The sequence below is a fragment of the Tursiops truncatus genome, chromosome 12 (assembly GCF_011762595.2).
Source record: "Tursiops truncatus isolate mTurTru1 chromosome 12, mTurTru1.mat.Y, whole genome shotgun sequence".
NCBI lineage: Eukaryota > Metazoa > Chordata > Mammalia > Artiodactyla > Delphinidae > Tursiops > Tursiops truncatus.
The window spans coordinates 42,005,878-42,033,665 of NC_047045.1; the positions used below are offsets into that span (position 1 = coordinate 42,005,878).

General features: G+C 45.4%; 1 protein-coding gene across 4 annotated transcripts in view; it reads right to left on the bottom strand.

The window, feature by feature from the left end:
• Nucleotides 1-27,788, bottom strand: part of FYN (FYN proto-oncogene, Src family tyrosine kinase) — a 206,879-nt gene that overhangs the window by 14,608 nt on the left and 164,483 nt on the right. For 2 of the 4 annotated variants that reach the window (XM_019929591.3, XM_073789517.1), the window contains 6 exons: nt 26,219-26,322; nt 25,086-25,235; nt 22,310-22,474; nt 18,901-19,080; nt 16,846-16,922; nt 16,600-16,753 (listed from right to left, as the gene is read on the bottom strand). In XM_019929591.3, coding sequence (XP_019785150.1) covers nt 16,600-16,753; nt 16,846-16,922; nt 18,901-19,080; nt 22,310-22,474; nt 25,086-25,235; nt 26,219-26,322 — 830 coding nt within the window. Of the gene's footprint in view, nt 1-16,599; nt 16,754-16,845; nt 16,923-18,900; nt 19,081-21,774; nt 21,931-22,309; nt 22,475-25,085; nt 25,236-26,218; nt 26,323-27,788 lie in introns of all 4 variants that reach the window. The other 2 variants (XM_019929593.3, XM_019929594.3) reach the window with 2 other exon arrangements.

Below are 27,788 nucleotides of genomic sequence, written 5' to 3' on the forward strand. Positions count from 1 at the left end.
ATGTGCTTTGACTTGCGAGCAGGAGCGTACGTACATAAATTTATTTTGCACTAGTTTTCTTTCTAAGATGAGCAATGTATTTATACCTAATACATTTTGGAGGGGAAAAAATGAAGAATGCCTTTGTCTGATTTCTCCTCCTTTGTTTTGGGCCCAAAATAGCAGCCACTGTTGACAAAAGAAGGTTCTCTAAAGATAACTCACAGTTTCAAGGAAGACAAAATGTTCAATTAAAGCACTGATAAGCTATTAGTGATTAAGTGAGGTTTCAACTGAGAACAACTAATCAGTGCTCACTCTTCTACTCATCTCATTACCTCAATTTCCCCTCATTTTCGTTTCCCGCCTCCTGAGGGTACAGATGCAACTCCACATCAGGGAGAGTTCACCTGGGGCTTGGGCAGGGGTCTCTGCAAATGGCCATGCGGTTGCACACTGCAAATCCCGGTCTCTGAGAACAGCATCCCTAAGGTTGCCAAGGATACCACCCTGCTGGGGGCTGGATGGGCTCTCTCCTCGGGTAAAGTTAGGAAACCTCAGAAGCCTGGAAGGAAGGATCTCCTAGGTGTAAACATTGCCTTTTCCTTCAAAATAAAGTTCTCCTCCCTCAGATTTTTTCATAGATATCACAGCAGGCATAAAGCCAGGATCAAAGTTGTCTTCTGATTGGTATGGATTTGTAGAAAAAAGGGGACAACGTCAGGACACCTACACCACAATGAACTTGGTGTGTCATGTAACTAGCTGATTTGCTCTTCCTGAAATTCTCTTGTTTGAGAACAGGATTAGATGCCAAAACAAGTTCCTCTCCTCTGTACTTCACTGGAGGAAATAACAGCAGCCGATGCAGGTATGATGGTCTGTGTCACTGATACCACAGGCTATGAAGGACCTGGAGACTCTTAGTGTGCTCGTTCAATGTTTAGGTGAACTAAACAATACGGAAATTATCATCACTCTAGTTTTTATTTCTTACTGAATTAGACAGTTTAGGATTCTGTTAAGCCAACAGACAAAGGCCACACATAATCTATGTGTGTTTACGTATGGACTTGAAAGCATCTTTTCCACCGATGTTTTCCAGGCAGTGTCTGCAGATTTTACCAACTTCCCAAGGTTAACTCATTGCTGAAAGCCTGACTTGGTGCTGTCATTGGGGCCCAGGTCCTGGAACCCCTCTACAGGTACTTTGGTCATTTACCTCCCAGAATAGCAAGAGGACCAGCTAGCCTCAGGCTAAATCATTTTCTGTGTCGAGTAAACATAGCAGTGTTTTAAATAATCATTTCTTATAGATACCTCACGCCTGCTTCTCTAAAGTCTCCGGAGATGTGAAACGAGTGGGCATCAGCATTGTGACCAACAGGGAGATGCTACTCCCGTGGCTTCAACGACTGTCCTGACTCCAGTGATGCCTGCATTTGTACCATCTGATAGGACCTCCCCTCCTGAGTTCCTGACCCGTAAAACCAATTCCCTCCTCAGAGCCTCCACTGGGACCTCACAGGGCCTCTCGAACACAATATCCACAATGTATCCTCCCCACGATTCTGCTGCTTTTTCAGTGTGTGCTGCCTTGGAAGCTGCCTAAGTGAGGACACCAGAGTGCTGAGAATCTTCCTTCTGGATGCCGTGTCTACTGGTTCTCCACTGTGCGCTCACGTAAGCAGCACGGAGCCTACCTAGACGAGCTCGACAGATCTTCATGGAGTCATCTTTGGCCTCTGCTGCTTCAGCATCGTCCACATTGAGTCTACTTCGCACCCTTGAAGGTGTCTGTCCCTCTTCATCCTCACTACCTGCACTCCAGTCCTCACTTGCTCCCTGCCACCTGCCTCCTTCCTGCACTGCCTTCCACTTGGGCCCACATGCACACTCTGGTCCCTCCTTCCTACTCCCCAGCCTCCTCCTGTTATCCGGAGCCTCACCTCCTCTGTTGCCTCACTGGCCCCATGACCTCCTCTGACCGTCCTTCCTGCTGCAGGGCCTCCAGGCAGGCTGTTGGCTTTGCCGCAAGTCCCACCCTACTCCTGCCCCATGGTTGACTCCTGCTCTCCTTTGTTCCTGGCCTAAGTGCTTCTGGCACGGGAACCCTGGCCCGGGCACTAAGACTGGGGCAGTTTCCCTAGCTCTGCACTGCCAGAGTGTCTGGTTCTTTGCGGCTGTTACCATTTAAGTGCAGTAAGCGTGTGAGCTGTCAGAAGTGCGTTTTTCTCCATAGATACTGTCCTCAGGGGCCGGCGCGTGTCTTTCTGGATGGCCACCATGTCTCCAGTATTGAGCCCAGTGCCCCATGCACAAAAGGCACTAGGTAAGGGGGTGCTGAATGAATGAGTGACTGGACGCTGGTAGGCCACCGGACCTTCCCTTCCGGCTGAACAACCTCGGTTCCTTATGGGGCTTTATTATCAGTTCCCTGCTCTCCGGCGAGTCCTCGCCTTGTCCTCAGTGACCAGGGTCGCTGTCTCTAACCATCTGGACGCGCTTTTACGTGTTTGACAACTGTCAACTACAGTAGAAAAGCATCTGTCACACACTAATGAAACTTAAAAACACCTGGAAAAACCCTGATTTTAGTGCCAGATGAAGGGTGTTCAGAACCCCTTTGGGTCTGAGTGAACCTGTCTGAGGTGGTGGGAATCCTGGACTTGGCTCTCTGAGGGGCCTGGGGCTGAAGCTGGGGGGTAAGAGCCGCAGAAAGACAAGGTGGCCAGAGGCCTTGGAGCATTCACAGCCAAACGAAGTGGAAAATCCTTTTTTTTTTTAACAGACTGGGATGGAAGCAGGTGACTGGATAGCAATCATTCCACCTCACTGGTCTTCTTTAGAGTAAGGTTAACAACCGTCCATGTTTTAAGTAAGAGAAAGGAGAGAGCTGTGGATCTATTCAGTTATCAAAGTTTGTCCACAAGACAACAAAAGATCCCACCCCTGCTGGACTGGTTTTGTTCTCTCTCTTCCTACCATAAGTATTTCTGGAGTTTCCTATGTGCCTGGCGTGGTCCTTAGTGCTGGGGCTACCAGAGTGAATGCAACCTCCTGCTCTCAGGGGGCCTGCAGGCTAGCTTGGGAAGGAGATAAAATAAACGAATGGCCATTATATATGTCAGACAGCGACCAGTGCTATAAAGAAGAATAAGATGGGCTACAAGCACAGATTCTGTGGGTTCTTCAAGTCACACTAAGGACTCCGGATCCCACCTGGGTGTGGTGGGGAGCCACTGGGGCCTGTGAGCATCCTCTACCTCACCCTCTCCTTGTCTTTAAAACATGGAAATAACGCGTTATTACCTAGAGAATGATCTGTGATGAGCCAGAACGTGAAAAGCATTTTGACTTTTCAAAACTCTTGAAAAGCATCATGACATTTCAAGGCCTGTGGGTGTCTATTAGCAATTAGGTAGATCAGCAGTCCCCAACATTTTTGGCACCAGGGACCAGTTTCGTGGAAGACAATTTTTCCACGGACTGGGGTGGGGGAGGGGGGATAGATCAGGCAGCAACGCCAGCGATGGGGGAGCAGCAGATGAAGCTTCGCTCGCTTGCCCGCTGCTCACCTCCTGCTGTGCGGTCCGGTTCCTAACAGGCCGCAGACTGATACCGGTCTGGGGGTTGGGGGCCCCTGGGGTAGATGATGTGCCTATTGTCACTTCTGTCATCATGTTTATTTAACTTGTGGCTCTAGTCACATTTGTGCTATTTAGCACACTTTTCACATTTGGGTAGTACAAATCATCTCAGAAACAAAGGAGTGAAACTTAGCATACTCCAACACTTTGTAAAGCTCAAACATTTCTACGAGAAATGAATGATCTTTTCTGAGTTTATTCTTCCCTGATGCTTTTCCTTTCTTTCTAGGCATTTCTCTTGTCTCTGCTGTAGGCTTTTCCTCAGTCTCCCTCTCACTAATTCCAAGTGTGTTAGAGGCCTAAGTGCTGTAGACCCTTCTCTCTGCTGATTCCCTGGGGGAACATGCCCGCTCTCATGACTAACCCTGCCCGGCATCTCTGTGTGAACTGGGCGGGAAACACTGGACAGACTGTCTTTCATCTGAAGTCTTGGTTCTCAATTTGCAACGTCTAAGGGACAAAGCCTCTAGGATGTCCTGCCTTTATCTCAAAGGTGGCAACTACAAATCTAAATTTATTTTTCATTAAATCATTTTACTATGAATAAGACAGTTTGTTATAAAAGAAATTCTTGTAGGTGGAAAATTTTACTACATGACTGACAAAGTTGATTCTCACTTTAATATTCTAGGATGCAAATGGAGTTCCTTTCTACTATCCCTTTTCTGGGGGTCAGATTCCTACTCTGCCAGGCTTCAAGGTGAAAAACCTGAAAGCTGGTTGGGACTTCTCCCTCTCCTTAAACCCAATATCCAATCCATCAACAAGGCCTCTTGTTTCCCTCTTTGACGAGTCTCTCAAACTTTCCCTTTCCTGTTTAAGTTCTCTGCCAAAACCTGATTTGGGACCTCATCCCTCTGGTCCTCCAGCCATGGTGCCCTGCCTTCAGCTCATTGTCTTTCCAATTAATCCTTTCAAACCTCAGCTTCCTAACATCCACGCCTGCCTCCCCGGCAACCATACAGTGCGTTCCCTACTGCATTAAACCAAAATCCCCCACCCAGTTTTCTAGGACCCACATATCTATTCAACTTTGGTTCTTGCTGCCCCAAACACACAGTTACTCTAGCCTAGTTTGCTTTCCCGTAACCTGTATCCTGCACTCCGCATAACCGTGAACTTGCCTCTTCTACATTAACATACCCTAAATGTCATCTCTCCCTCCGCCTGCTTAGCTAAAGCCTGCTCAGCTCAAGTCCCACCTCCCTCATCAAGTCACCTGTGACTACTCCAGCCTTCATCGTTCTCACCAGTGCTCTTGGGAATCAGTGCTATAAACAACATTTTAATGCTTGACAATAGTAGCTCCCACAATAGCTAAACATATATTGAGTGCTTGCTAAGTGTCAGGCGTCATGCTAAGTGCTTTACACATACGAGGCAGATACCAATAACGGTCCTGTTCTACAGATGAGAAAACTGAACAGAGGTAAAACGATATGCCAGAGGATGCATGTAAATGGTGGAACTGGGATTGGAGCCAAGGGAGTCTGGCTCCAGACCCCAAACACTCAACCACTACTGCCACGTCCGTGTTTCCGACACGTCTCTCTACTAGTTATTGCGTCTTTCCTTAAATAGAATGTAAATCCCTTGAGTTGGAGACCATGTTTTATACTGATCTTCTCCACAGTACCTTGCCTAAGGCTGGTTAAACAGCAACTGCTCAATAAATGTTTTAATTGGCTAAAGGGTCAACCTAGCAATTTATTCAACACTGATGGCCACAGAGATTTTCTTCCTTTACACAAATTTAATCAAACAGAACAAAGAAGAGAGTGACACAATGCAGCTGTGGAACAAATAATTATTTTCACCCTTACAGTTACGGGACGAAAATCCTTCTGACCACACTCCAGGACAGTCTAACTGAAGGCTTGGTTTTTAAGTGAAAACAGGGTGACCAGCTAAATTCATTAGGTCGGCACGGCTCATCCCAACCCCCAGGTCCCAATCAAGTTAATGAAGGTCCTTTATCCCCAGGGGCCAGGCAATCTGCTTTCTTCTGCCTTAAACAGAAACAGTTCGCACTTGATTCAGTTACTTACAGTACTTTATGCATCTTGGTGCATTAAGGCGATGGCAGCAGCATTTCAAAGGCTCAAACGAAGGCTGCAGAGCCTTTCACTCTCAGGTCCGCCTCCTGGACTAAGCGTGTGGAAGTCAGCCAGGAAACGGGGAGCGAATATTCTTTGTGACAATGCAAAGACGTCAAATTGTGGGCTGGGCTGGTGTGGCCATTTGTGGGAGGCCAGGGCAGTCATCTAGGAGAGGGGCTCCAGCGGCAGGCAGACCTGGGTACGCACACTGGCTTTGTTGGGTGACCATTTAAAAGCCCCCTCAGTCTCAGTCTCCTTGTCTGTAAACTGGGGATGATGATAACCTCATGAGGTTGTGATGAGAATTATAAATAATTTAAAGGGCTCGGCACAGTACCTGGCGCCTCATTATACCTAAATAAATGCCACCTATTATTTTATTTGGATCTTAATGCAAAGGCATTGAGTTGCATCAGGCCAGCCAAAGCTCTCCAAACTTCACGGGAGGGAAGGAGGATGAGGAAAACCCAATGCACTCAGCAACCAATCACTGAGAACTTACTCAGCGTCCAGTGAGTCCCCAGCACAGTGGGAGTCACCTCCTGCCCTAGGACATTCCAGGCAGCTGTGGGACAGAGCTCACAGGCAAACCCAACAGAAAGCTTAAATTGTGGTGCTGGCTTTAGGAACAAGAGGACTCAGGAGAGAGGGGAAAGAGGAAGTACCCAGGAACTGGGGGCTTGGGTAGAGGCGGCCACATGAGAACGCTGCAATGTGACCCTCGGTTCTTCCTGGGGCTCCAGGAAGGGGCCAGGAGAGGCCTGGGGTGGGGGTGGGGGTGCGGGCGGTGGGTAGCTCACATCACTGGCTCTTCCTGGATTCCTGGACTGTCAAGCCTTTCTCTCTCTCTCTCTCTCTCTTTTTTTTTTTCCATGGTGACCAGGCCAATTCCACAGCCCTGAAAATATCCCCTATGGCTAAAACCTGGGCCAAGGTGGAGAAGGCAAAGCCAGCAGAGCGTAAAAGCAGCCAAATCCTCCCTACAGAGAACACAAGCGGTACCCTCACAGCATCTGCAAGCAGGAAAGGCACTAACATCAACAACAGACGCTGTTCTTCTGCACCACACATCCATCCAGAAGCCTCTTTAGTTATGAAGCCTCAAACTCTGCAAATTATTACATCCAGGATTAAATAATGTGAAGTACTTCAACTTTAAAGTTATCCTGGAGAATAAAAGAAACCATGAACTACGCCAATAACAGGAAGCTGATTATATTGGTGGGGGGGAAAGGAGGGGTGACAAGGCAGGACTAGGGCAGGATATCCTGTGAAGGAGGTAAAGCTGATCTGACCTGGAACTTTGCGGTTATTCAAACAAAAACAATGATTTCAAACCCAATAAAACTTGGCAAAGCAAAACTCAGAATTTTCACACTAGGCCAAAGGAATGACTTTGGAATTTCCCAAACATGTCTGGAGTAATACAACTGTGTGTTTTCCAGTTATTCCTGGTGACACACTCTGTTGCAATTTCTACTTTAGGTTCATAAGGTTTTAGCACCACGTTTAAAAAAAAAAATAAACGAAAAGTAAATGGTACAATGGACTGAGATGATATTCCATCTGAAATGCATAACGGCGAGTGGGCAGTCTGAGAAGGAAGGAGGTGGGGAGTAGGGAGGAGTGCTGTCCCCCCTGGGGATGTGGGTGGAGGAGGACCACGTTCGGCTAAGGAAGACAAGAACCCAGGACCAGAGGCAGGGCCTGAACACGCTGCAAACACGAGGGTTGACTAGCCAGGCATGGATCCCAAGTCTAGTGTGGCTGAATTCGTGGAAGGAATATTCAGGCTGAGAGGGATGGGCCAAGTCCCAAGGGGAGCCCCAAATCGAGGACCAGACAGGAAGGAGTAGATGGTCTATCCGCGGGTATTAAAAGCCTAATCAGGACAACTAGAGGACAGAGGGGAGCAAACCCAGCACCTGGGAGAATGGGGGATGAGGCTGGAGGCAAGGCACTGGTCCTGGAGTCTTGCAGTTGAGGAAGGACAGGCAGGCAGGTAAACTGTGGAGGGGCAGAAGTGCCTTACATGGAGGAGAACAGAAAGCAGGCTGTGACATTTCTTCTACAAACCTATGGGGGAGCCAGAAGGGGAGGGGAGGAGCTCGGGCTGCTTGCCTTTCCCCATTACCCTCCTCCCCAATGGTGACCAATGACAACACAGGATAACTCTCACTTGCAACACAAAAGTAAAGAATGAAATTAACTAGCATCTCCTGAAATCATGGGTGTTTGGTCCCTGTGCTCTCAGGAAGGAGATCTAAGACTCATCAGGAAGACTTTGCCTGGGACTTCCCTGGCGGTCCAGTGGTTAAGACTCTGTGCTTCCACTGCAGGGGGCACGGGTTCGATCCCTGGTTGGGGAACTAAGGTCCCGCATGCTGCGCAGTATGGCCAAAAGGAAAAAAGTAAAAAAAAAAAAGACTCTGTCTGAAGTACCAACTGTGTGTGTGTGGGGGGGGTGGTATTTGTGGAAGTTGCTATCTTGGGAGGAATTGAGGAAAGGAGGAGCCCTGCTTGCTGTTCTAAAACACCAAAGTGCTGAATAATTCCAATTATCCTTCAGCAAAAGCAGAACAAAAACTCTGATTCATAGCGTGAGTACGATGGACACCACACTTGCGATCTTTTATCCAGAACAAAAGGTAAGAAAGCTGCGTGTAGGGCTCTGGAACCATCCATATGCTGCTGTTCAGGGTGGTGAGAATTCAGAGCGAAGTGAAAACGGATGTCTGGGGTTTAGCTCAACACTGAAATCACCTCAAGAATCCAGTCATTCCCAGGAGGGGCACTGGGCCTGGGTCAGTCTGACATCATGTCACAAAGTCTGCTAGGCAGCAAGGAAAAGCACTGGGGTTGGAGATACTGCTTGGGAACAGCTGGTGGTCATACTGAGGGTCTGGCTGGGAGTCATGAAGGAATGGAAGGAAGAGACGATGTACAGAAGACAATAACCACTTTGGGTTGCTTTTCCACACCACTCCCCCGGCCCCCCCCCGCCCGTGCCTCTCCCATGGGGAGACCAGCCCCATGCTGCTGTGCACTCTCCTTCCAAACATGGGACAGTTTTCACTCGCACTGTCTGTCCCTGATTATCAGGATGATACAAATGCAGGAGTTCCTTCTGCCAGCAAGGCAACACAAGGAAGCCAAGTGACATTTTTGATGTTTGCTGGCAGTATGTAGCTCCTATTTACACACTTTAAAATCACAGAGGGTGACCATCTGCTTCCTTCTTGATGATTACTAAGAAACATGGGTGCGCAGACCAAGGACTTGCTCTGACCGCTCAGAAACAACTGCCCAATTGCTTTGCTCAAGGCAGCACAAAGGAGAGAGAGACCCACACGGAATACAAAACGTGACCGCCCGGTTCAGAGAAAGGGGAAAGGTATTCAGACAAGCGGCTCTCAGTGACCAGGGCTTACAGCAGGCCCATCTGTCCCCCACCCCCCGGCCCCCAGGAGCAGAGTCAGGGGGCAGCCGGACTATGCGGATGGAGGGAATGAGTCCACCTCCTCCGTGCAAACAGTTTTAATTTGAAAAGAAAGAGCGGGGGAGGAAGGGGTGAATTTTCTTTTCCTTTTAGTCTTTGGCTTCCACACGTCCTTTCTCCGAGGATAACACGGTCTGCACCACCCACGTGCCTCTCCCTGGCAGTGTGACCCGCTCCCCCCTGCGCTTAACCTGGCCCCGGGGCTCCGCTGTGACCGCGCATGTAAACAAAGCATCCCTCTCGGAAAAGCCGGTGGAAGCCCGGGTGCGCGGTGGAATACAAATGAAGGCCCTCTCCGCCCATGACGGCGGTGCACCAAACTCGGGATCTGGGAGGCTTGATTGGAACCAGGCTCGGCTCAGGCATGCAGCCCTCAGCTCAGCAGGAAGGAGGGCTGGGACCTGGCCGAGGGCAGGACGTTCTGCGGGGGAGCCCCGGGCTCTCAGCAGACACCCCCGTGACGAGCACCCCTGACCGTGGCACGGGCGGCGGCGTGGTCAGTTCAAACAGAAGAGCTTCCTGCTCAGCGCTTAAAACAATGGCTGCACTGGAAAGGGGTCTGCTTTTCGTCAAAGGATGATTTGCTTCTCTAGCATGGGAAGAATTAGATTAAATTCAATAATTAAAAGGGTTTCTTCCCCTCCTCCCCTGACATTTGCTGTTCAGGTCACCACAGTGTGTGGGAACTGCAGTGCTGTTGTTGACAGAGAACAAGAAACGCATGTGCCGACGGGGGCAGAGGGAGGGCATCTCATGGCGAGATCAGCCTTGATCTGCCACCGGATTACAGGGGCCTCAGAAGAGGCTGATTAATAATTCTGCAGGAGCCCTTGAGCTGGAAAGCTGGCGTTCTGAGTCTGATAATCCCCAGTCACTGCGATACAAAGGAAGGACAGGAATTGAATTCACAGTTCTGAATTGTGAAATTCAAAATCTGAAAGAAACAGGGATCCACTTCTTCCTGACTGTGTTTCTCAACCTAGCTGCCTGCTTGTTTGTGTTAAATGGCTACTGTGCTTTTTGAATCCAAAATCTGATTATATTTAATTAGTACAGGCATCTGGGATTTCTAATACACAAAGAGTTATTAAAGTAACAAATCTTTCTAAAATATGTTCTCCATGAAAGAATGTGTTAATTTATGCAGTAACAATATTTTAACATGAAATAATTAACATGAAAACCGCAACAATTATGAATTCTTTGCAGTCAAATTTATACGTGAATTTTCCTCCAGATAATAATCTATTCAATTTAAACCCTCAATACTGGGAGCATTTGAACAGACATGTTTTTCTTTTATTTAATACACAAACCTTAACCTACAGCAAGTTTTATACAAAGTCCTAAATGCCCCTGTTTTTACATATATTCCAAAGATCCAAAGATTAAATCGCCTTGACATCTGCTTTCTCAACAATGATCCTGTCGTTAACTTAGACCTTAGAACAAACAAACAAAAAACCCCAAATACAGAGCAACTCTAAGTTCCTGTCTTTGTGATGATTCAAATCAGGAGAGGAAAGGGTTAAATAGGCAGGTCCTTCATGTGGGAGACCCTATGGAGCGGGTCAGGAAAGGCCAAGAGGGGTGTGTGTGTGGAGACAGAGAGACAGACGCAGAGACAGAGGAGGGAGAGAAGGAAGGAAGGAAGGAAGGAAGGAGGGAGAGAGGGAGCGCGCACGCAGTACTATCACTCCACTGGATCAACAGTAGTGATGTTACTATTGGTACCTCTACTAACTAAAATTATACAACTATCAGCTCAGCATCTGCTTTGTGCTAAGTGTTTTATGTATATTCTCAGGCAAGTATACAACAATTCTCTGATGAAGGTAACTATTATTATCCCTGTTTTCAGAGGAGGAAATAAAGGCTTAGAGAGGTTAAGTAACTCGTCCAAAGCCTCACAGCTAATTAGCAGTGATGGGTGTTTAGAGTTGACAAGATTAAAAACAACAGTGGCAAGAAGGCAGGGACAGTTCTCAACAGAGAAGGCAAATCTGCTGGAGAAGATGGTGAGTAGACCACCGGCTCCCAGCTGTGTGGTCAGAGGGGCCCTTGGGCATGTAGGTAATATGAAATGGTGACTGCCCAGATAAATAGAATTGGCTGTAAAATAATGAAATAATATATTTTTTCTCTTACAAGATTGATTTTTCTTTACTGATTACTGATAGCTTTTTCCTTAAAAATCTTTTTTAGGTAAGAAAATAAAGACCCCTTTCAAGGAAAATTTACATCAAACACAAAAACTTCAGGTTATAAGAATGGTTTTTATATTTCACAACCCTCCAACAACTTTTATAGAGAGCCCATTTAATTCTCACACTAATTATGTGAGGTTATTATTTTTATTACCTCCATTTTACAGATGCTAAAAAATGAGGCTGAAAAAGGTTAAGTGGTTTGCCTGGGGACACACCAACCTTGTAAGTGGGAGCTAGTTCAGACTCGGGCTTCCTGACTGCCAACCACAGCTTCCTCATCAGGAGGCTGCCTTAGCAGCCTACAGGGAAGTACACCACCAGGAAACAACACAGTGACTGTGTATTCTATCTTTAAAGATACGGCCACAAAACCTGCTGGGTGGCATAGGCCTGTCCTAAGACCAACAATTCCACTGCAGGGAACATACCCAGGAGATAGGAGGACATGACCGCCACCACGGCAGCTAAACTCATAAAGACCCTCAGTTAGAAATACCAGTAGAATGGATACACGGATCTATCTGTACAATGGAATACTACTCAGAAATGAAAAGGAAAGAACTACTGTTACATGCAGCAACATGGATAAATCTCACTGACCTGATGAGAAAGAAACTAGACGCCAAAGAGTAATACTGTATGATTTGTTTATATGAAGTTCAGTTACAGGAAAAAGGAATCTCTGGTGATAGAGGTGAGACAGTGGCTACCACGTGGAGTGGTGACTGGTTGAAGGGGATGAGGAGGTCCTTAGGGGGCTGGCAGTGTCTGTGTCTTCATCTGTGGCTGGTTTCAGGGGCACATATGTATGTAAAAGTTCACTGAGTTGTACATTTCAGACTTATTCATTTTATTGTATGTATAGTATGGCTCAATAAAAAAAATAATCAATGTCCACGAAAGCAAGCCATTCTGATACATAAGCCAGGTCTACCTGAGCTTGTTATGTTTAAATCAACATTAGTCAGCACGGAGCCTCCTGAAAACTCATGAAGAAAGTGTCAAGAATTCTCCCATGGTCTGTGTGAGCTCTGGAGGAACTGATGGCTGGAGGGGCTGTGATCAGACCTCAGGGGAGGGTGCAGGCGGCTTGGGGGTGAGAGGCCACGGTCAGCTGAAGGGTGGTGCCGTGGTGGGGAGGGCTGGGAGGTGAGGCCCCATGGCAGTGGCAGCAGGTGAAGGCACCCCGACTGACCTCTCTGGGCTTGGGCACCAAGCTGGGACATACTGCTCCAGCCACCTCAAGCTCTACAAATCCCAAGCCAAATTCACCCTCGTTCTTTGAAAATAAGACCTTCTTCCCAACCCACTCATTCCTGTTGTTGGCAACTTTATCCTCGTGATTACGCACATGTGACCACCAGGGAATTACCTTTGATCCCTCTCGCCCTTTCCAGAATGGTGTTTGAGCCTTTCCATGTGTCTACAGCCCATTTTCGCATCTGTTTATCCCCCAAGAACTTAGTCTTGTCCAGGATATGACAACAAAAGTCCTTTTCGTTTACCAGTCGCTACGTGCTGGGCACTGCGCCAAACAATTTACATGTGCTGTTTCACTTAATCTTTGCAAAAATTAAAGCACAAAGCAGGAAGAGTATATTTGCACTTTACAGATAAGCAAGCTGAGGTGTGGAAACGTTAAGTAACTTGCCCAAGGCCCCAGAGCTGGTGGATGGTAGGGCTGGGTTTCAAATCTGGTTCTACCCCAGGCTTGCTGCCTGCCCCTGTGCAGTCTTTGGCTTCTTTCTATCAGCAGCTCCTAGCAAAGCCCTTTCACTTTGAAAGGCGCTCAAATAACTAATTTTGTCATTGCTCAGAGATCCTGATTGGACAGAACGTAACAAGAGTTTGTGACTAAAGAAGATCTAGCTGCTGTCACTGAGGGACATGCAGAGGTAGCAGAGAATGAACGATACCAAAGGACTTCTAGCGACCTCCGGAATGCTGTCGGCCGAGGACCACCCCCCTAGGTTTTGGGTCTGGTCTTGACCTTCTCCCCGACACGGGGCTGCTGCTTACAGTCCAGTGGGGCAGGGAGGAGGAAAGGAACAGAGGAGGCGCAGTTTAACCCAGGTCCCAATTCCAGCTCTGCTGGTGCCCGGGGGAAATGCCAGCTCATCCACTCAGGGGGGCGACAGACATTTCCGTGTGCCTCACATGGGAACCTCACAACTGTGCTGAGAAACAATGGTCACCCACAGTCCTAAAATACCTGTGATTGGCACACGCTTCTGAACACTGCCCACACTTCCATAATCAAGATGCGGCCTGGCTGTGGCCTGTGGGGAACATAAAACCTGATGTGCAAATATCTTCAGGCACGTGGAGCAGCTGTCTGGAGGAACTGACTAATCCCCCACAGAAACTTCAGCGTGAAGCACGCGTGCCATCTGCAGAGCACACCAGCAGCTACACATCAGGCCCTGCCTGCCTCGTAAAGTGGCCCGGGCAGGGCAGACCCTCGGGAGGCATTTTGTAAACAGCTGGGCTGTCTCAGAGCTGGCAAATGAAGGTCTTCCAACTCCCTCACACATGCACTTTAGAAGTGCCCCTTAAAAACCTTTTCCATAAAGGGGGAAAAGGAGCTTATGACTAACCTTCTCAATTTTTATTTTCTGTTCTTTTAATCACTGTCTTGATGAGAGACAGCATAGCTTAAGAGGGCAGATGCGATAGGGCCAGCCATACCTGGATTCAAATCCTGCCTCTGCCCTTTTACTAGCTGTGTGACTTTGTACACGTTACTTAACCCCTCTGAGCCTGTTTCTATCTTTCCCGCTCGGGCCTGGCACTGGGTAGGTATCCTGTAAACGCCCCTGCTTCTTCTTTTTCCTCCGTTGCAGCATTTCTTTTATTCTCCTTGAAAATCCCGGGGCCCCAGTCTTTCTTTTTTTCCCCCCCGGTTCAGTTCTCCAGTTCATTTACTTCTTCTTACTTATCTCCTTCCAGTGTTTGGCATGGATGGGAAGATAGTTGTAAAAGGGAAGAGAGAAGAAAAAAGAATTTTAAGAGGGAAGGGTGGAGGATTCTATTTGGAAATTAAGGGTGTGAAGCTGACCCTCTGAAGGGCGTCAGGACAGCATCTGGGAAGTGATGGTGGAGGTGAGGAAGCCACCAGAAAGGCAGTCAGGACAGCTCTCCAGGGAGGAAGGCAGGATGGCCAGGGCTGAGGGTGGCCCCGTGGGCCCTGCCTCACAGCAGCAGCACACTGTGAGGGCACAGCCTCGAGGGGCTCCTGACATGCCTTCCCCCGGACTCCAATCACCCAGGGCCACAGCCAGGGGCATCTCACCCCGTGAACTAAACACCCAGCCCTGTCAACAGCATCCCTGCCAGCATGCTCGGGCTCTGGCCCTGCAACCTTCTCAGTTATTGATGGTTCAAGGCTGTTAACAACACATTCTAGAGAGTCCAGAGCCCAGGAGAAGGGGAGGAACAAATCCTGAACTGCTCCCTCCAGCCCCAGAATTCCACTCACACACGGAACGATGCTGACACGACCCACTCCATTCCCACCCCTTCCTAAATCAAAGATTCATGTCTCGCAACCTTCACCTGCTCTCCTCTCCTTCCGGGTCCGTGAGCTGGGATCTCACAGGTTTGCCTCAGGGTAAACTCTCTCATTCAGGCCCAGGTCTCAGACCCAGGGGCACTTCAGACCCTCGTAGCTCATCTTGACTCAAGATCACATCCACATTCCTCTTTGGACTGTGGAGCCAATCAAAACTGCCTGTGAGCCTTTGATTAGTGATATGGTACACCATCTGGCCATGCGCTGGTGTGTGTATGTGTGTGTGTGTGTGTGTGTGCACGCGCGCTGCTTGTTGTGTGGGCATTTGGCTCCAGGACAAGAACTGCCACGTGCTGGGGAAATTCAAATAGCCGAGCTGTCTGACCGACCTGTAATTTAGCCTTTGGACAGCATCTGTGCGAGGCAAGGTCTTAGTTTAGCGTTTTTCCTCATCACTTGAGACTGCTGAGAAGGATAAAAGGAGGGAAGAATTGGCATGAAATGAAAGAATTAAAAAAGAAGGAAAGAAAGAAGAAGAATGACAGAGGTGGCCATGATAACCTTTAGTAGAAAGCACTCCCCTGTAATCCACTCCGGTCACTGCTCAGCCTTGCTCGGAATGACTAGGTTTTGGTTAAAAACAATAACAATGAAGGTGACCCCTTTCCTTCAGACACGAGCATTATCTTTTCCATGAGGAACCTACAATGACTGCAAACTGCACATTCAGTTCCACACATTTATCCTTTGACCACTACGTGAGGTTCCAGGAAGAAAGGAAATAACGCCGGGAATTCCCTCCCCGGTATCTACTGCTCTAGAAGCATCTGAAAAGCTGTCCCACTGGAGTGGCTGCTGGTTTGAGATGTATTTTATGTAGAGGTTAATTCCTATAAATCTTTGGAGGAGGCAGGATGGAGGGGATGATTAAAGGAGGTGGAGCTTCTCCAGGGACTGAGTTATTCTCTTCTGTCGGCCCTCTACATCCCCTTTCTACTCGTCTTCTCCCTGCTCTGGACCCATCAGGACTCATCAATGGGCTCCTTTGACCGCTGGCTCTAGTGGGGTTTGGCAGAAGATCTGGAGGAAGGCTGAAGAGTGAGCTCGGCCGCGCACCCCCCAGATCCGCCCCAGCTGCCCGTCTCCACCCGAGGGGGCCTCTCTGCACAGCTGCTCGTTCTTAGTTCTGGTGCTGTTACCAGCTCTGGGATGCCGCGTCATGCCCTGTCGGTTTTCCTAAACCCTGCCCGGGCCATTGTAAATAACTCCTTTGCTAAATTCTCCAATGAGCGGCGCCTTCTGTTTTTGGCTGAGACCTCGATGGAGTGATGAGCTACTACTCGACTGCTCTCTTGGCCTTCCGCAGCCCTCTCCTCCCAAGGCAAAGTGCCTCGAGCCTGGGTGCAGGGAGGAGGGTGGCACGAGCCAGGAAGACATCAGCAGACGCTCATGCACCAAAAAGCAACATCTCGTTCACGCACTGAACCCACAACAGTCTCCCACCTGCAGAGCTGTCAGATTCCCACCAGATCAAGAAGGAAGAACCTAGCCAAAGAATGACAGTCCAAATATTTTCCAGAGGAAGGAAGGGAAGGAGGGAGGAAGGGCTGAGTGGGATGTGACCAGGAGCCTTCCTCATTCAAGTGCCCACCTTGTCTTGCTGTGTACTCATTGTCTTCGATCAACCTGGCCAATCCGAAGTCGGCGATCTTGCAAATTAGTCCATTCCCCACGAGAATGTTTGCTGACCGCAGGTCTCTGTGGATATAATTCATGCGCTCGATATACGCCATTCCCGCAGCAACCTGTGGAAACCAAGGAACACACGTTACACGTGGCTCCATGTACTCCCACGTCAGTAAATCTAAGGCAGGAATCGAGGTACCACAGGGCCTACCTGTGCTGCCATGTCCACAAGGTTTGGTAACTTCAGAGCTCTTCCTTCTCCATCTTTTAAGAAATCGAGTAAACTTCCTGTGAGCAAAACATAAAACCATTTGGATTTCCTTTGAAAGATAAAAATTCCTGACGAAGGGCTGTATTTGGTTTTCTTATTAGAAGTAACGAGGTAATTAAATGAAATAGTTGCTATCGATTAAAAAAAAAAGGTTTACACAAAAACACAGGGCAGAAGAAAATCTATGCATTGGAAGGCGGCAGTTTTACCTTTTAAAAATAAACTATTGGGCTTCCCTGGTGGCGCAGTGGTTGAGAGTCCGCCTGCCGATGCAGGGGACACGGGTTCGTGCCCCGGTCCGGGAGGATCCCACATGCCGCGGAGCGGCTGGGCCCGTGAGCCATGGCCGCTGAGCCTGCGCGTCCGGAGCCTGTGCTCCACAACGGGAGAGGCCACAACAGTGAGAGGGACGCGTACCGCAAAAAAAAAAAAAACAGCAACAAAAAAACAACTATGGTGGGACTTCCCTGGTGGTCCAGTGGGTAAGACTCCGAGCTCCGCACGCCACAACTAAGAAGTCCTACAGATCCTGCAAGCCACAACCAAAAACATGCCGCAACGAAGATCCCGCGTGCTGCAACTAAGACCTGGTGCAGCCAAAATAAATAAAAATTTTAAATAAATAAATAAAAACTTGATACATTTAAAGAAAAAATTATGGTGACTCCATTTCTAGGGACACCAGAAATGGGATTAAAACTAGAAAAAACAGGACTCAATTCCCTTTATGTCACAGGAAGAACATATTGAAAGGCTGCACCACTTCAATCTCATTCCCAATCAGCACCCCCAACAAGAGTGAAGTGGGGAAAAGAGCGCCCAGCCGAGTGGTTCCCAAAATGTGGTCCTGGACCAGCAAGAATGGCAACCCCAGGGGAACTAGTTAGAAATGCAAACTCTTGGGTCCCACCCCACATCTACCGAATCAGAAACTTGGGAGTTCTGGCCTAGAAACTTGTATTTTAAGAAGCCCGTTAGGTGACTCTGATACCAAGTAAAGTTTAGAATCACTGGCCCAGCTTATTGACAGATTTTAAATCAAGAAAAGAGTATCTGAGGAATACAGGGTGGGGCAGGTAGCTCCCCACATTAGATCATGGCCAATCAGGCCTTGAAAGATATCTGAAACAAAACGGCTGGAGCTTCGGAGCCACTGTGATGACACAGCCTAAGGAGCTCAGAATGAACACTGGGGCTGAAACAGTCACAGGCAGAGGCTGGAGGCTCATGTGATCATTGGTGACTTTTTTCATGCTTCAATTGAAAAGTTATTTACCAAATAACCCTGGGTACAAAGGACAAACAATCTGTCAGAGAATAATTCCAAATATATTTTAAAAGAAAGTACGTGGAAAGGAAAAATTACACTGGTGTCCCCTGATGTACAACGAATTGCCTTTTAAGGCTGTTTCTTGTTTGGTTCATCTATTTTTCCAAAACAAAGCGATCTTTGGCCATATCCCCAACAATATTGCTTTGATTAGAAAGAGAGAAAAAGAATGAGACTAAAATGTGCTCTTTAAAAGCATGTCTTTCTACGTCTGATGTTTAAGAAGAGAGCTGAAAAAAAAAGATGTTGAGAAAAGGGAGACTAAATTTAACCCAGAGATCAGTGTCTGATATTAATTGTTCAGCCCTGCAAAAAATTTAATTTTTAACACAAGCTCTGGCATTCCAAATAACAGCAAACTATTATAGCTCTCTGTATCACCCCTGATACTAAAAATGAATTTCTTTAATTATGGAGAGAAGCTGGAACTCCTGACACATGCAGCATGCAAAAGGTACTGCGCTTCTCAAGAATCTGGGGGGCAAATTCAAGGTCATAGACTGTTCTTAAAATGTTTTCATTAGTGAGCACACAATTTGTGCGTCTTGATAAGAATGCTTGATTCATGGAGAAGGGAGGAAAAAAGCAAGCAGGCAGCTCCATTTCCCTCCCCAAAACAAGGCTGCAGGTTCCCGTGAGGGGGAGCCCGAGAGGCCTGGCCTGACCTTTATTCATGTACTCGGTGACAATGTAGATGGGCTCCTCAGACACCACCGCATAGAGCTGAACCAGTTTGTCATGCTTCAACTTCTTCATGATCTGTGCCTCTTCAAGAAACGATTCAGGGGACATTGTGCCGGGTTTAAGAGTCTTTATGGCTACTTTTGTGTTTCCATTCCAGGTACCTGCAGACACCCCACAATATCAAGTCAAACCAAAGATCCTCTTTTGATGGAAACAAAAGTTGTTTAGTGAGTAGCTATTTGCATAAAGTTGGATTTTAACTTAAAAAAAACTTAACATATTTTTTTTATTGAACAAAGACAATCAAATGTAAGGACTCAGTCAAGTATTTTCAATAGGAAAAATGTGTTTAGTTATGGCTATATCATGGTTTATAATTCTTTAAAATTTTTTTGTGATTTTGATATGTATCACTTTCCTTTTCTGGCTCAGTCATGTGATTACAAATTTGTATCAAAAGCTCTGGATGGCTACATCTTTTTTTTTTCCTTCCAGTTTTACTGAGATATAACTGACATACAGCACTGTATAGGTTTAAGGTGTAAAGCGTAATGATTTGATTTACGTACACCAAGGAGTGATTATCACAATTAAGTTTAGTGAAATCCGTCATCTCAAATAGATACAAAATTAAAGAAATAGAAACAATTTATTTCTTGAGAACTGAGGATTTATTCTCTAAACAATTTTCATATATAACATACAGCAGCGTTAATTACATTTATCATGTTGTACATTAGATCCCTAGTACTTTCTGGACACTTCTTCATAAGGATGAAAGTCTACGGGTTAGAACAGGACTGGCCATCCAAGAGCCACGCCTTAGGCAGTACAGTGAGCATGGAAGAAATGAGGTTAAGTTCTGTTTTCTGGGGTGTGCCATTTAAAAATACATGGCAACACAGAGGACGTGTGGAGATTTTACCTCTAGACTTCAGGTTGTCAGCAATGGATGAGCGGCTTGACTGAGCCCTTGAAAAGTTGAGCTAAGTGTGCTGATAAGCATTGGCAAGAAGCTCTCGGTCCACTTGCCAACACTTCAACCAGTAAAGGAAAATTCCTCAAGCCTACTGATGGTCAGCCACAAGAACAGTGCCTTCTAGCAGATAGACTGGAAAAATTAAACAGCAGCTAAGAGGAATAGAGATACCTGACCTTCACATGTTTAAAAAAAAATCTAGGAGGTTCAGAGGCAGGCCTGGTTTATGATCACCATCATTTACCTCATCTGTAAAGTACAGAAATGGAACTGGATTCTCTCTCCAGTCTCTTTCAGCACCAAAATTTAAAAAAAAAGAAGTCTAAATTCTATGTGTATCCATTATTAGTCCTATGACTTTGAATTAAAACTATAAGGGAAACAGAAAAATCTACTAAGATGATATTGTGTTCTACTTGGAAAAGAGGGCTTGTTTGAATTAACTTTATATTTAATATAACTGATTTTAGAACTAAAAAATTCTATAAAGTGGAGCAACTCTTGTTACCCTGTTAAAAACATGATTCATAAAATCACAGCATGCAACCTACAAAAATATAAATTATCAAAGAATAAGTGGTTCAAAGAAGAGTTCATTCGAATCTTCTAGAGGACTGACCACTAAACGTAAATGGGAAATTTGACACTTTGTAAGTGGTCTATGTGAGTGTTTTAGCACCCCCCAAATTTAAATAGAGTGAGATCGTCCTCTCTAATAACAACCTGGTTACTTATACAGCCTTCCATCCGGAACCTGAACTGCCCCAACACGGTGTTTTATCTTCAGTAGGAAACAAAATCCTAATAACACGTGTAATGATTTAAAATTGGTAATTACGAAGTTTGAAAATAAATTTTTGTATAGGGTTTAAATCTTCCTGATTTTATGAGTGACTGCATTGAAATCCTTAGGACCCACAAATACAATTATAAGTTGGGTGGGGATGAGGGAGAGGAAGGCTATATAAATATATTTTACAATATGAGAGTTAAGTTCCAGACAGAGACGGACACAATAATGTGGACTCTGAAAACAATTATAATAATACTGATTATAATAGCATATGCATACTCACATACACGTATATATCTGAGTGTGTATCTCTCTCTCTCTCCCCCTCTCTCTATAGGTAGTATTTACTAGTTGTCAGGTTCTGTTCTAAGTGCTTTAACTGTATTAAATCTTTTAATGCAGATCACATCTAGATACCTATACCACACACATCAACAGGTACCTACCTATATTGCTTTTAACTGACTCTAAGAAAGTAAGAAGCAGGATTCCGTAAGCACCAACATTACCTTACTGACAGATGTTTCAGGGTGTTACAAAAGCAGTGGGGAGGGCCAGTGCAGTTGGCCTGATCAATGACACGACAACCAAATTACGAGAGAAGTATGTGTGTCTACTGAACACCTGCTATATGCAAGGGACTCTAAACATACTCTCCATGAAATTCTCAAGACAATCCTAAGATGCAGGTATTATTCCAACTTTACAGATGAGGAAACTGAGGTTCAAGGAGATTAAATAAGCCCCTTGCCCATGGTTAATCAGCTAGAAAAGCTTCAAATCCAGGCTACTGAGCAAAAAAAGTCCATGGTCTTCCCCTGTATTAGCCCAGCTATAGAATCTTACCTTCCCACATCTGAGGAAAAGGAAACACCAGAGTCTTATTGTACTGGTTTCCTGTTCTGTGCGTACCTTAATTAACCACATGAAGTAGGATAGAAGGGTATAATCTGGATGGCCTGTGCCCGTCTAGCTATCCAGGTTAAGCGACTTGGTCCCAACAGCTGTATATGTTTTTGTTTAAAACTGTTCTTTTAACTGGCTTTGAGATGCAGCCAAAACAAAATGTGCCCTCTGCCTTACCAAGCCACACTTCAGCGAAACACCCCTGACCCAGCTTCTTCTCCAGAAACAAGGAATCACGTGCAACTTCCCAAGCATCTTTAGCCAATCCAGAAGTTTGTGGGGTACAACTCGATGCAATCACAGTTAAGTTAAAACACAAACCATCAGCTTTCTCTACAGGAAAGGGAATTAATAAAGAAAACACAGTCCTTATAATCCATAATCATGCATGCACTAGGAAAGATGGGAGGTGACGTGCCCTTCAGGGTGACACCGAGTTCATTTCACAAACATTTGCAGTTGGAAATGAAGGCATTTGGTGCAGGCTAGAATATTCCTTGTAGCATTTACTGGTTTATGAATTGAGGCTCATATAGTAGTATCATTTGAGCCATTTTCCAATCTTGACCAGAATTCTGAAATCAAAATCAAAATTATTAGTAATTCACATGTTCCTCTTGGCCAAAAAGTCTTTATTTTCACCTTCCATCTTTGATGTTTGGGACTTCCCAAACAAGAAAGCTAGTAATAGAGTAATGGAGTCTCAGCATACCCATCCATACTTCCCCAAACTGCCCATTTCCCAGTCTCTTGATCAACTGCAGGGATTCTCGAGGGATTTCCCAGACATCTTTGGTTTTGACAGATAGATCGGTAAGCCTTGGCATCCCTTTGTGACAGGGAACTACTAGGCGGCAGCAGAGGCCTGCGGCTCTCTCTGGTGGGGCAGGGACAGCAGCAGGAGGGGAAAAGAAAAGCAAACACGTGAAACAACACTTACAGGTGCACAAACCCAGCCAGCACACAGCGTTACTCAAAACAGTGCTATGTCAGCAGAGAACTACACACGTCTTGGAAGATTAGACACCACACGCTGAAACATGTTTGTTGGAGGTAGAATAGAGGACGTTTTATATTTGGATGACTGCATACCCCCAGGTCTAATAGAGTCTATATGTATATACAGATACAGACCGCTTTGGTTTCTGTGCTCACTGAATAAGAAAAATGTTTTCAGCCCAACGTGCTAATAACATGGCTTCCGGAACTCTGCAAATACCTCCGCTGATTTCAAAAGGCACATCTGGACCACAGAATGTCAGCACAACTGTCTTTTGCCCCTGTCTAATATCTAGGGTTTGGGGATTCTCTTTGCTATGAATATACTTAAAATTGTAACTTCAGTACAGGATTCTTGTACAGAACATTAGACTGTTATAAACTAGTAAGGCTGAAAATTATACCTGGCAAGGGAAAAAAGAGGTCATACTTCTCTAGTGATTTCCTTGGCAGTTTGAACTGACTCTATTCTACCAGTCAGAAACTCTTGCTTTTTTGATTATTTTCCCTTAAAAAAATCTTTATAACAGTCTCCGATGTATAATTTAGGAGTCTGGTTTGAAACGAGAAAGAATGGAAACTAAAATTTGCAGAAACTCAAGGATGCGAGAGAACTCTATTTCCTATGAAAAAGAGGAAGGGAAAAAGTCGTTATCACTAATAGGTTATTTGGAAGATTTTTTTTCCTTTTTGTCTCTCTCTCTTTAAAGAAAAAGCCTTTTAGAACCTAGCAGTGGTAAGGGAAAATTGTCTAAATGCCCAGTTAAACATCAGTCAGGTGAGAAAGGTGACAATGGATAAGGAATCAGGGCAGTAACAAAAGCTGCAGAGTGCCTGGCTTGAGGCGGACAGAGCCTCACCAGCCATACCCCACCAGAGACCCCTCAAATCCAGGGAAATAAAATGTGGTGTTGCGGCCTTTTCTCCAGGAACCAGCTGCAAGTGCCTTTTTATTCCTTTCTTTTTTGATAGAATCAGGTTCGGAGACATTAAGGCAGGAAATTATTTATGTGTCAATATTTCAAAGGCGTTTTATTGTGTGAGGGAGAGAAAGAGGGAAGAGGAAAAGCCAATATAAAAACAAATCTGTCTCAAGATGGATTTTTTTTGAGATTAAAGAATGTCTATTGCTTTTCATATCCCTTCTCTCCTTCCAGCTTTATGATGTTATTAAGGTGCCCTTTCCAACACAATATTTTCAAATGATCCAAACCCTGGGGATCCAGCTGATGTTTGGCTGTAATGAAATATATTTAGGCATTTGAAAAATCCTTACAACATGCAGGCATTCTGAGTATACCACTTAAGCGCAGGGAGATATTCTGCTCCATTTCTCCCAAGTATTTCATTAGAATCCACATAGACAAAAGATACCCCCTGCCCTAATCAACAAGTACTTCAAGTGTTATTAATGTTTTCATTTGTTCATTACTGCCCAGGATCAACAGATAGACATTTATTGCCATTTTCAAAAAAATGCTTTTTTTTGGTGCTAAAAAATTATACACACATATTGTTAAATGAATGAGCATAGAGCAATAGTTGAAGTCAAGCCATGTACTATTTTGGAGTCTCGTCATTGTCCTGAAGAATAATATAAAATGTATATATGGATCACACAAAAAACTATTGGGTTTAACGGGCCATAGATATCTATCTGTACATGCATATCCCTATCTATTGGTGTGTACATATTGATATAGTGGGACTGACTTGCTAATCTAGGAAAGAAAGCAATCATCCTAACAACTGCACATAAAACCACCTTCTTTAATAAAATGTACAAATCACCCACCTAAATACCTAATAATTGTATGTTTCTAGGAACAACAGACTAGTGGTGATGTCTGGGTGTTAGGACAGAGACTGATCTACTGTTTAAAAGTTTAATTTAATACAACAGCTGTAACAGATTTAGGAGCTGTGGATCATATATGTCTAAGTCTAGTTAGGAAATGGAAGTATTGGTGGGGAAGTAGAACATGATAAATAGATTGCGAAAGTCATCTAGTCATGACAATGAAATGCATGTGCGGCCATTCCCGCTACAGCGCTGAGTGTAAAGTAATGGTAGAAACACAGCACACCCTCTAGGAGGCCCCGTGGAAGTGCTCCCCTGGAGACCACACCCTCTTCCTTTCACAGCTCCTGAATTATATTCTGCAGGGGAACAGGAAGAGATAACTTCCAAGGATTTCAAGATGAAGACAAAAAAACAAACAGCTTTTAAAATTTAACCTGTTGCTTTCTACTTGGGGAACTTGAATGGTATAATCTTTTGACAAACATTTGGAACTAATAATAACTATGGAGGAAAAAACAGTGATAGAACCTATTTGGCCAAGCCCCACCTTGAACGGCTAGCAAAGAAAAGTATTTTCCTAGTGCCTTTGTATATATTCGTTGTACCTCTTTCCCCTTTCCCGCTCTGGGCCCACCCCTACCCTCCAGCATCCAAATGGTTAGCAGTCAGTTAGAATTCAGGTTACCTGAGTAATGTTGTACAAGCTGCTGAAGTGTTTCAAACTGGGCCCGGGTGGTAATATAGTATCCACCGTTGTCAAGTTTGCGAATTTTATAATGTTTGACATGGTCTCCTTTCATATCATCCCAGTCACGAATAGAAAGTGAATAGGCACCTGGGAAATGTGCAAAGCATTAGCAGCTCCAATCATTTTGAGTACCAATTTGTTTTTTGGGTCTCATTTACTTGAGTATTCTGATTAATAATTATCAAGAGGAGACAGACAGAGACACACACACACACACACACACACACACACACACACACACTTCCACTCAGTAACATAGGAAGAAAACACCCTTTTCCTGCAAATGTCAGAAGATATTAGCAATAAAATGATTCTACCCTTGAGAAGGAAAGCTCTCTGGCTTTTTCCCTGTGATACTCTATTCAGTACACTTGTGCTGGTGAACATGGCATAGACCCAACTCCCCCCGGGCAAGATGAAGGGAAGCACAGATGTTCACGGCTGAGATCGCTGCCCTAGTCTCCGTTACCCACAGGGCATCACAGAGGCAGGGGTGGCGTGTACTGAAGAAATCTAAGGACTGTTTCTCTAGAACTGAGCTTCCAATTCTTGCTTCAGGACACTTTTCACAGTAGCAGATAACTAGTGTCTGGTATATCAAGCTAGAAGGCCACTGCTTTTTCTTTGGCCCAGCTCGTCTATTGGGTTCTAATGAGTTGTTACATAATGAGAAGGCCAGCAGATGGAGGAAAAGAAGTCCTTAGTTGTGGAAAAAACAAAAGAAATGCAAAAAACAATCTGTGTGATTGGTGCCTGAGGAACTAAGAGTTTCAGAAAATCCTACTTCTAAAGGACTTCTGAAGATTCTATGATCTTGCATGCGTGGAGGAGAGAAGCGGTCCCAGCCCTGTTTCCGGGGGGAAGGTCTTGGTTTTGAGCCTCTGTAGTCCTTTTGGAACTGTCTGCAGTTCTAGAGCCTGGAGGGGAAACTGAATATAGGACTCTGCTCACAAGACAGGGAGGATATGTGCCATTTAAACACCCTTGTACGTTAGAGATAAGCCTTTCATCCCCTCTGACTAATCCACAGATTTGAATGACAAGCCACGTTCTTCAACTCGTTATCTTACCTTTGGTGGTTTCACTCTCACGGATAAGAAAGGTACCTCTTGGGTTTCCAAAGGACAAAAGCTGTCGCTCAGCATCTTTTCGGCCAAGTTTTCCAAAGTACCACCTTGAAATGAGATCAAGGGAAGGAAATGTTTTTGACGTTCATTTGCAAAAATGCAACAGCATCAGCTCCTCTGCCCGTGAATCCTCCTCACGTCCGACTCCATCCTTAGCCTCACCCTGTGTCGTTTTCCCTAGCCTCATCTAATTCCCTTTCAATCTATTCCTGATTCCATCCCTAATCCATCTCCTTCACTCCTGAAAAACGATCAGATTTGAATTGCAGGTTATTTTTCTTCCCTCCAGAGATGACAGGGACTGGGGGGTTTGTGTTAAAAGTGCCACCCACATGCACAAAAAGAGAAACCCAAGACCCTGTTTTGAAATGGCAACTGCAGGAGACCCTTCCCACGCACCTCTGCAAGACCCTGGATTTCTGAGCATAATTACAACCCTTGGGAAATAACAAAACACAGTCTTAGTGTCTATAAAGATCATTAATCAAGCATTGAAAAAATGTCAGTCAGAATGGACAAAGAACAAAGACACGGTATTTTCAGTAACTTCCTACCTACAGCAACTCTGAAGGAAAATGGTCAAGGCTACCCCTAATTTGAGATGACTGCTGTCCCTGGATGCCTGTTTCTCTTTTCTTCCTGTCCAGCAGGGGTGAGGACTTGGATGGATAAAAGGCATCTGCTGCATGGCGGGGCTGTGACCTGCCGCACGTGAGCTCTAGCACAGCTGCAGGGCCAGGTTACTGCGTACGGTCAACCAGCGTAAACACTTAAAAACAGTGTCACAGATGTGTTCATGCTCTCCCTGTAATGACACTCCCGTGCCACTTTAGGAGGCGTCACATCACATCACCTGCCGACCTTCCTTATTCATCGTCACCTCCCCCTGCACCCTCCAGCCCTAAGCACTGCCTGGCACTTGGGTAACGTTTCTGCACCAGGTGCTGAGTGAGCAGCAGGTGCTCCAAGAGCCCTAGGGAGAACTTGGTAGCATTCCATCGGAATCTGTGCACAGGAACAATTTTTAGAATATTTGACTGTGAAAGGATCCCGTTTCTAAAACGAAATTTCAATTCATTATACTTGTGCATAGCTATGATGTGTTCACTATCAAATTCTTTTGTGAATGAAAGAGCTTCCCTGAAGATAAGAAAAGACACGCTGCATGCCAGCTCCTCAGTGACTTTTAAAGGCACAAGATTGCAACAATCCTAACCTAGTGCTAGGTGGGATAAAGGGAATTACACCAATTATTTGTGAGAAATGACTTTCTGGGTTTGTATCAATAACCCAATTAAAATGCAGTGTAAATAGGAACAGTGATGAAAAGAGAACCACTGGAACAGTGGAGTGTACTAAAAGAATCGTATTTTAAGATAATGGTAATTAATTGCATATGTAAAACCAAAGGTATTATTTTTAAAATGCTATTTTATTCTTTAAAAACAAAGTACTTAAAAAACCTGACCATTATAAATGTAACTTAAATATACTGTGGGTAGGATCCCAGTTA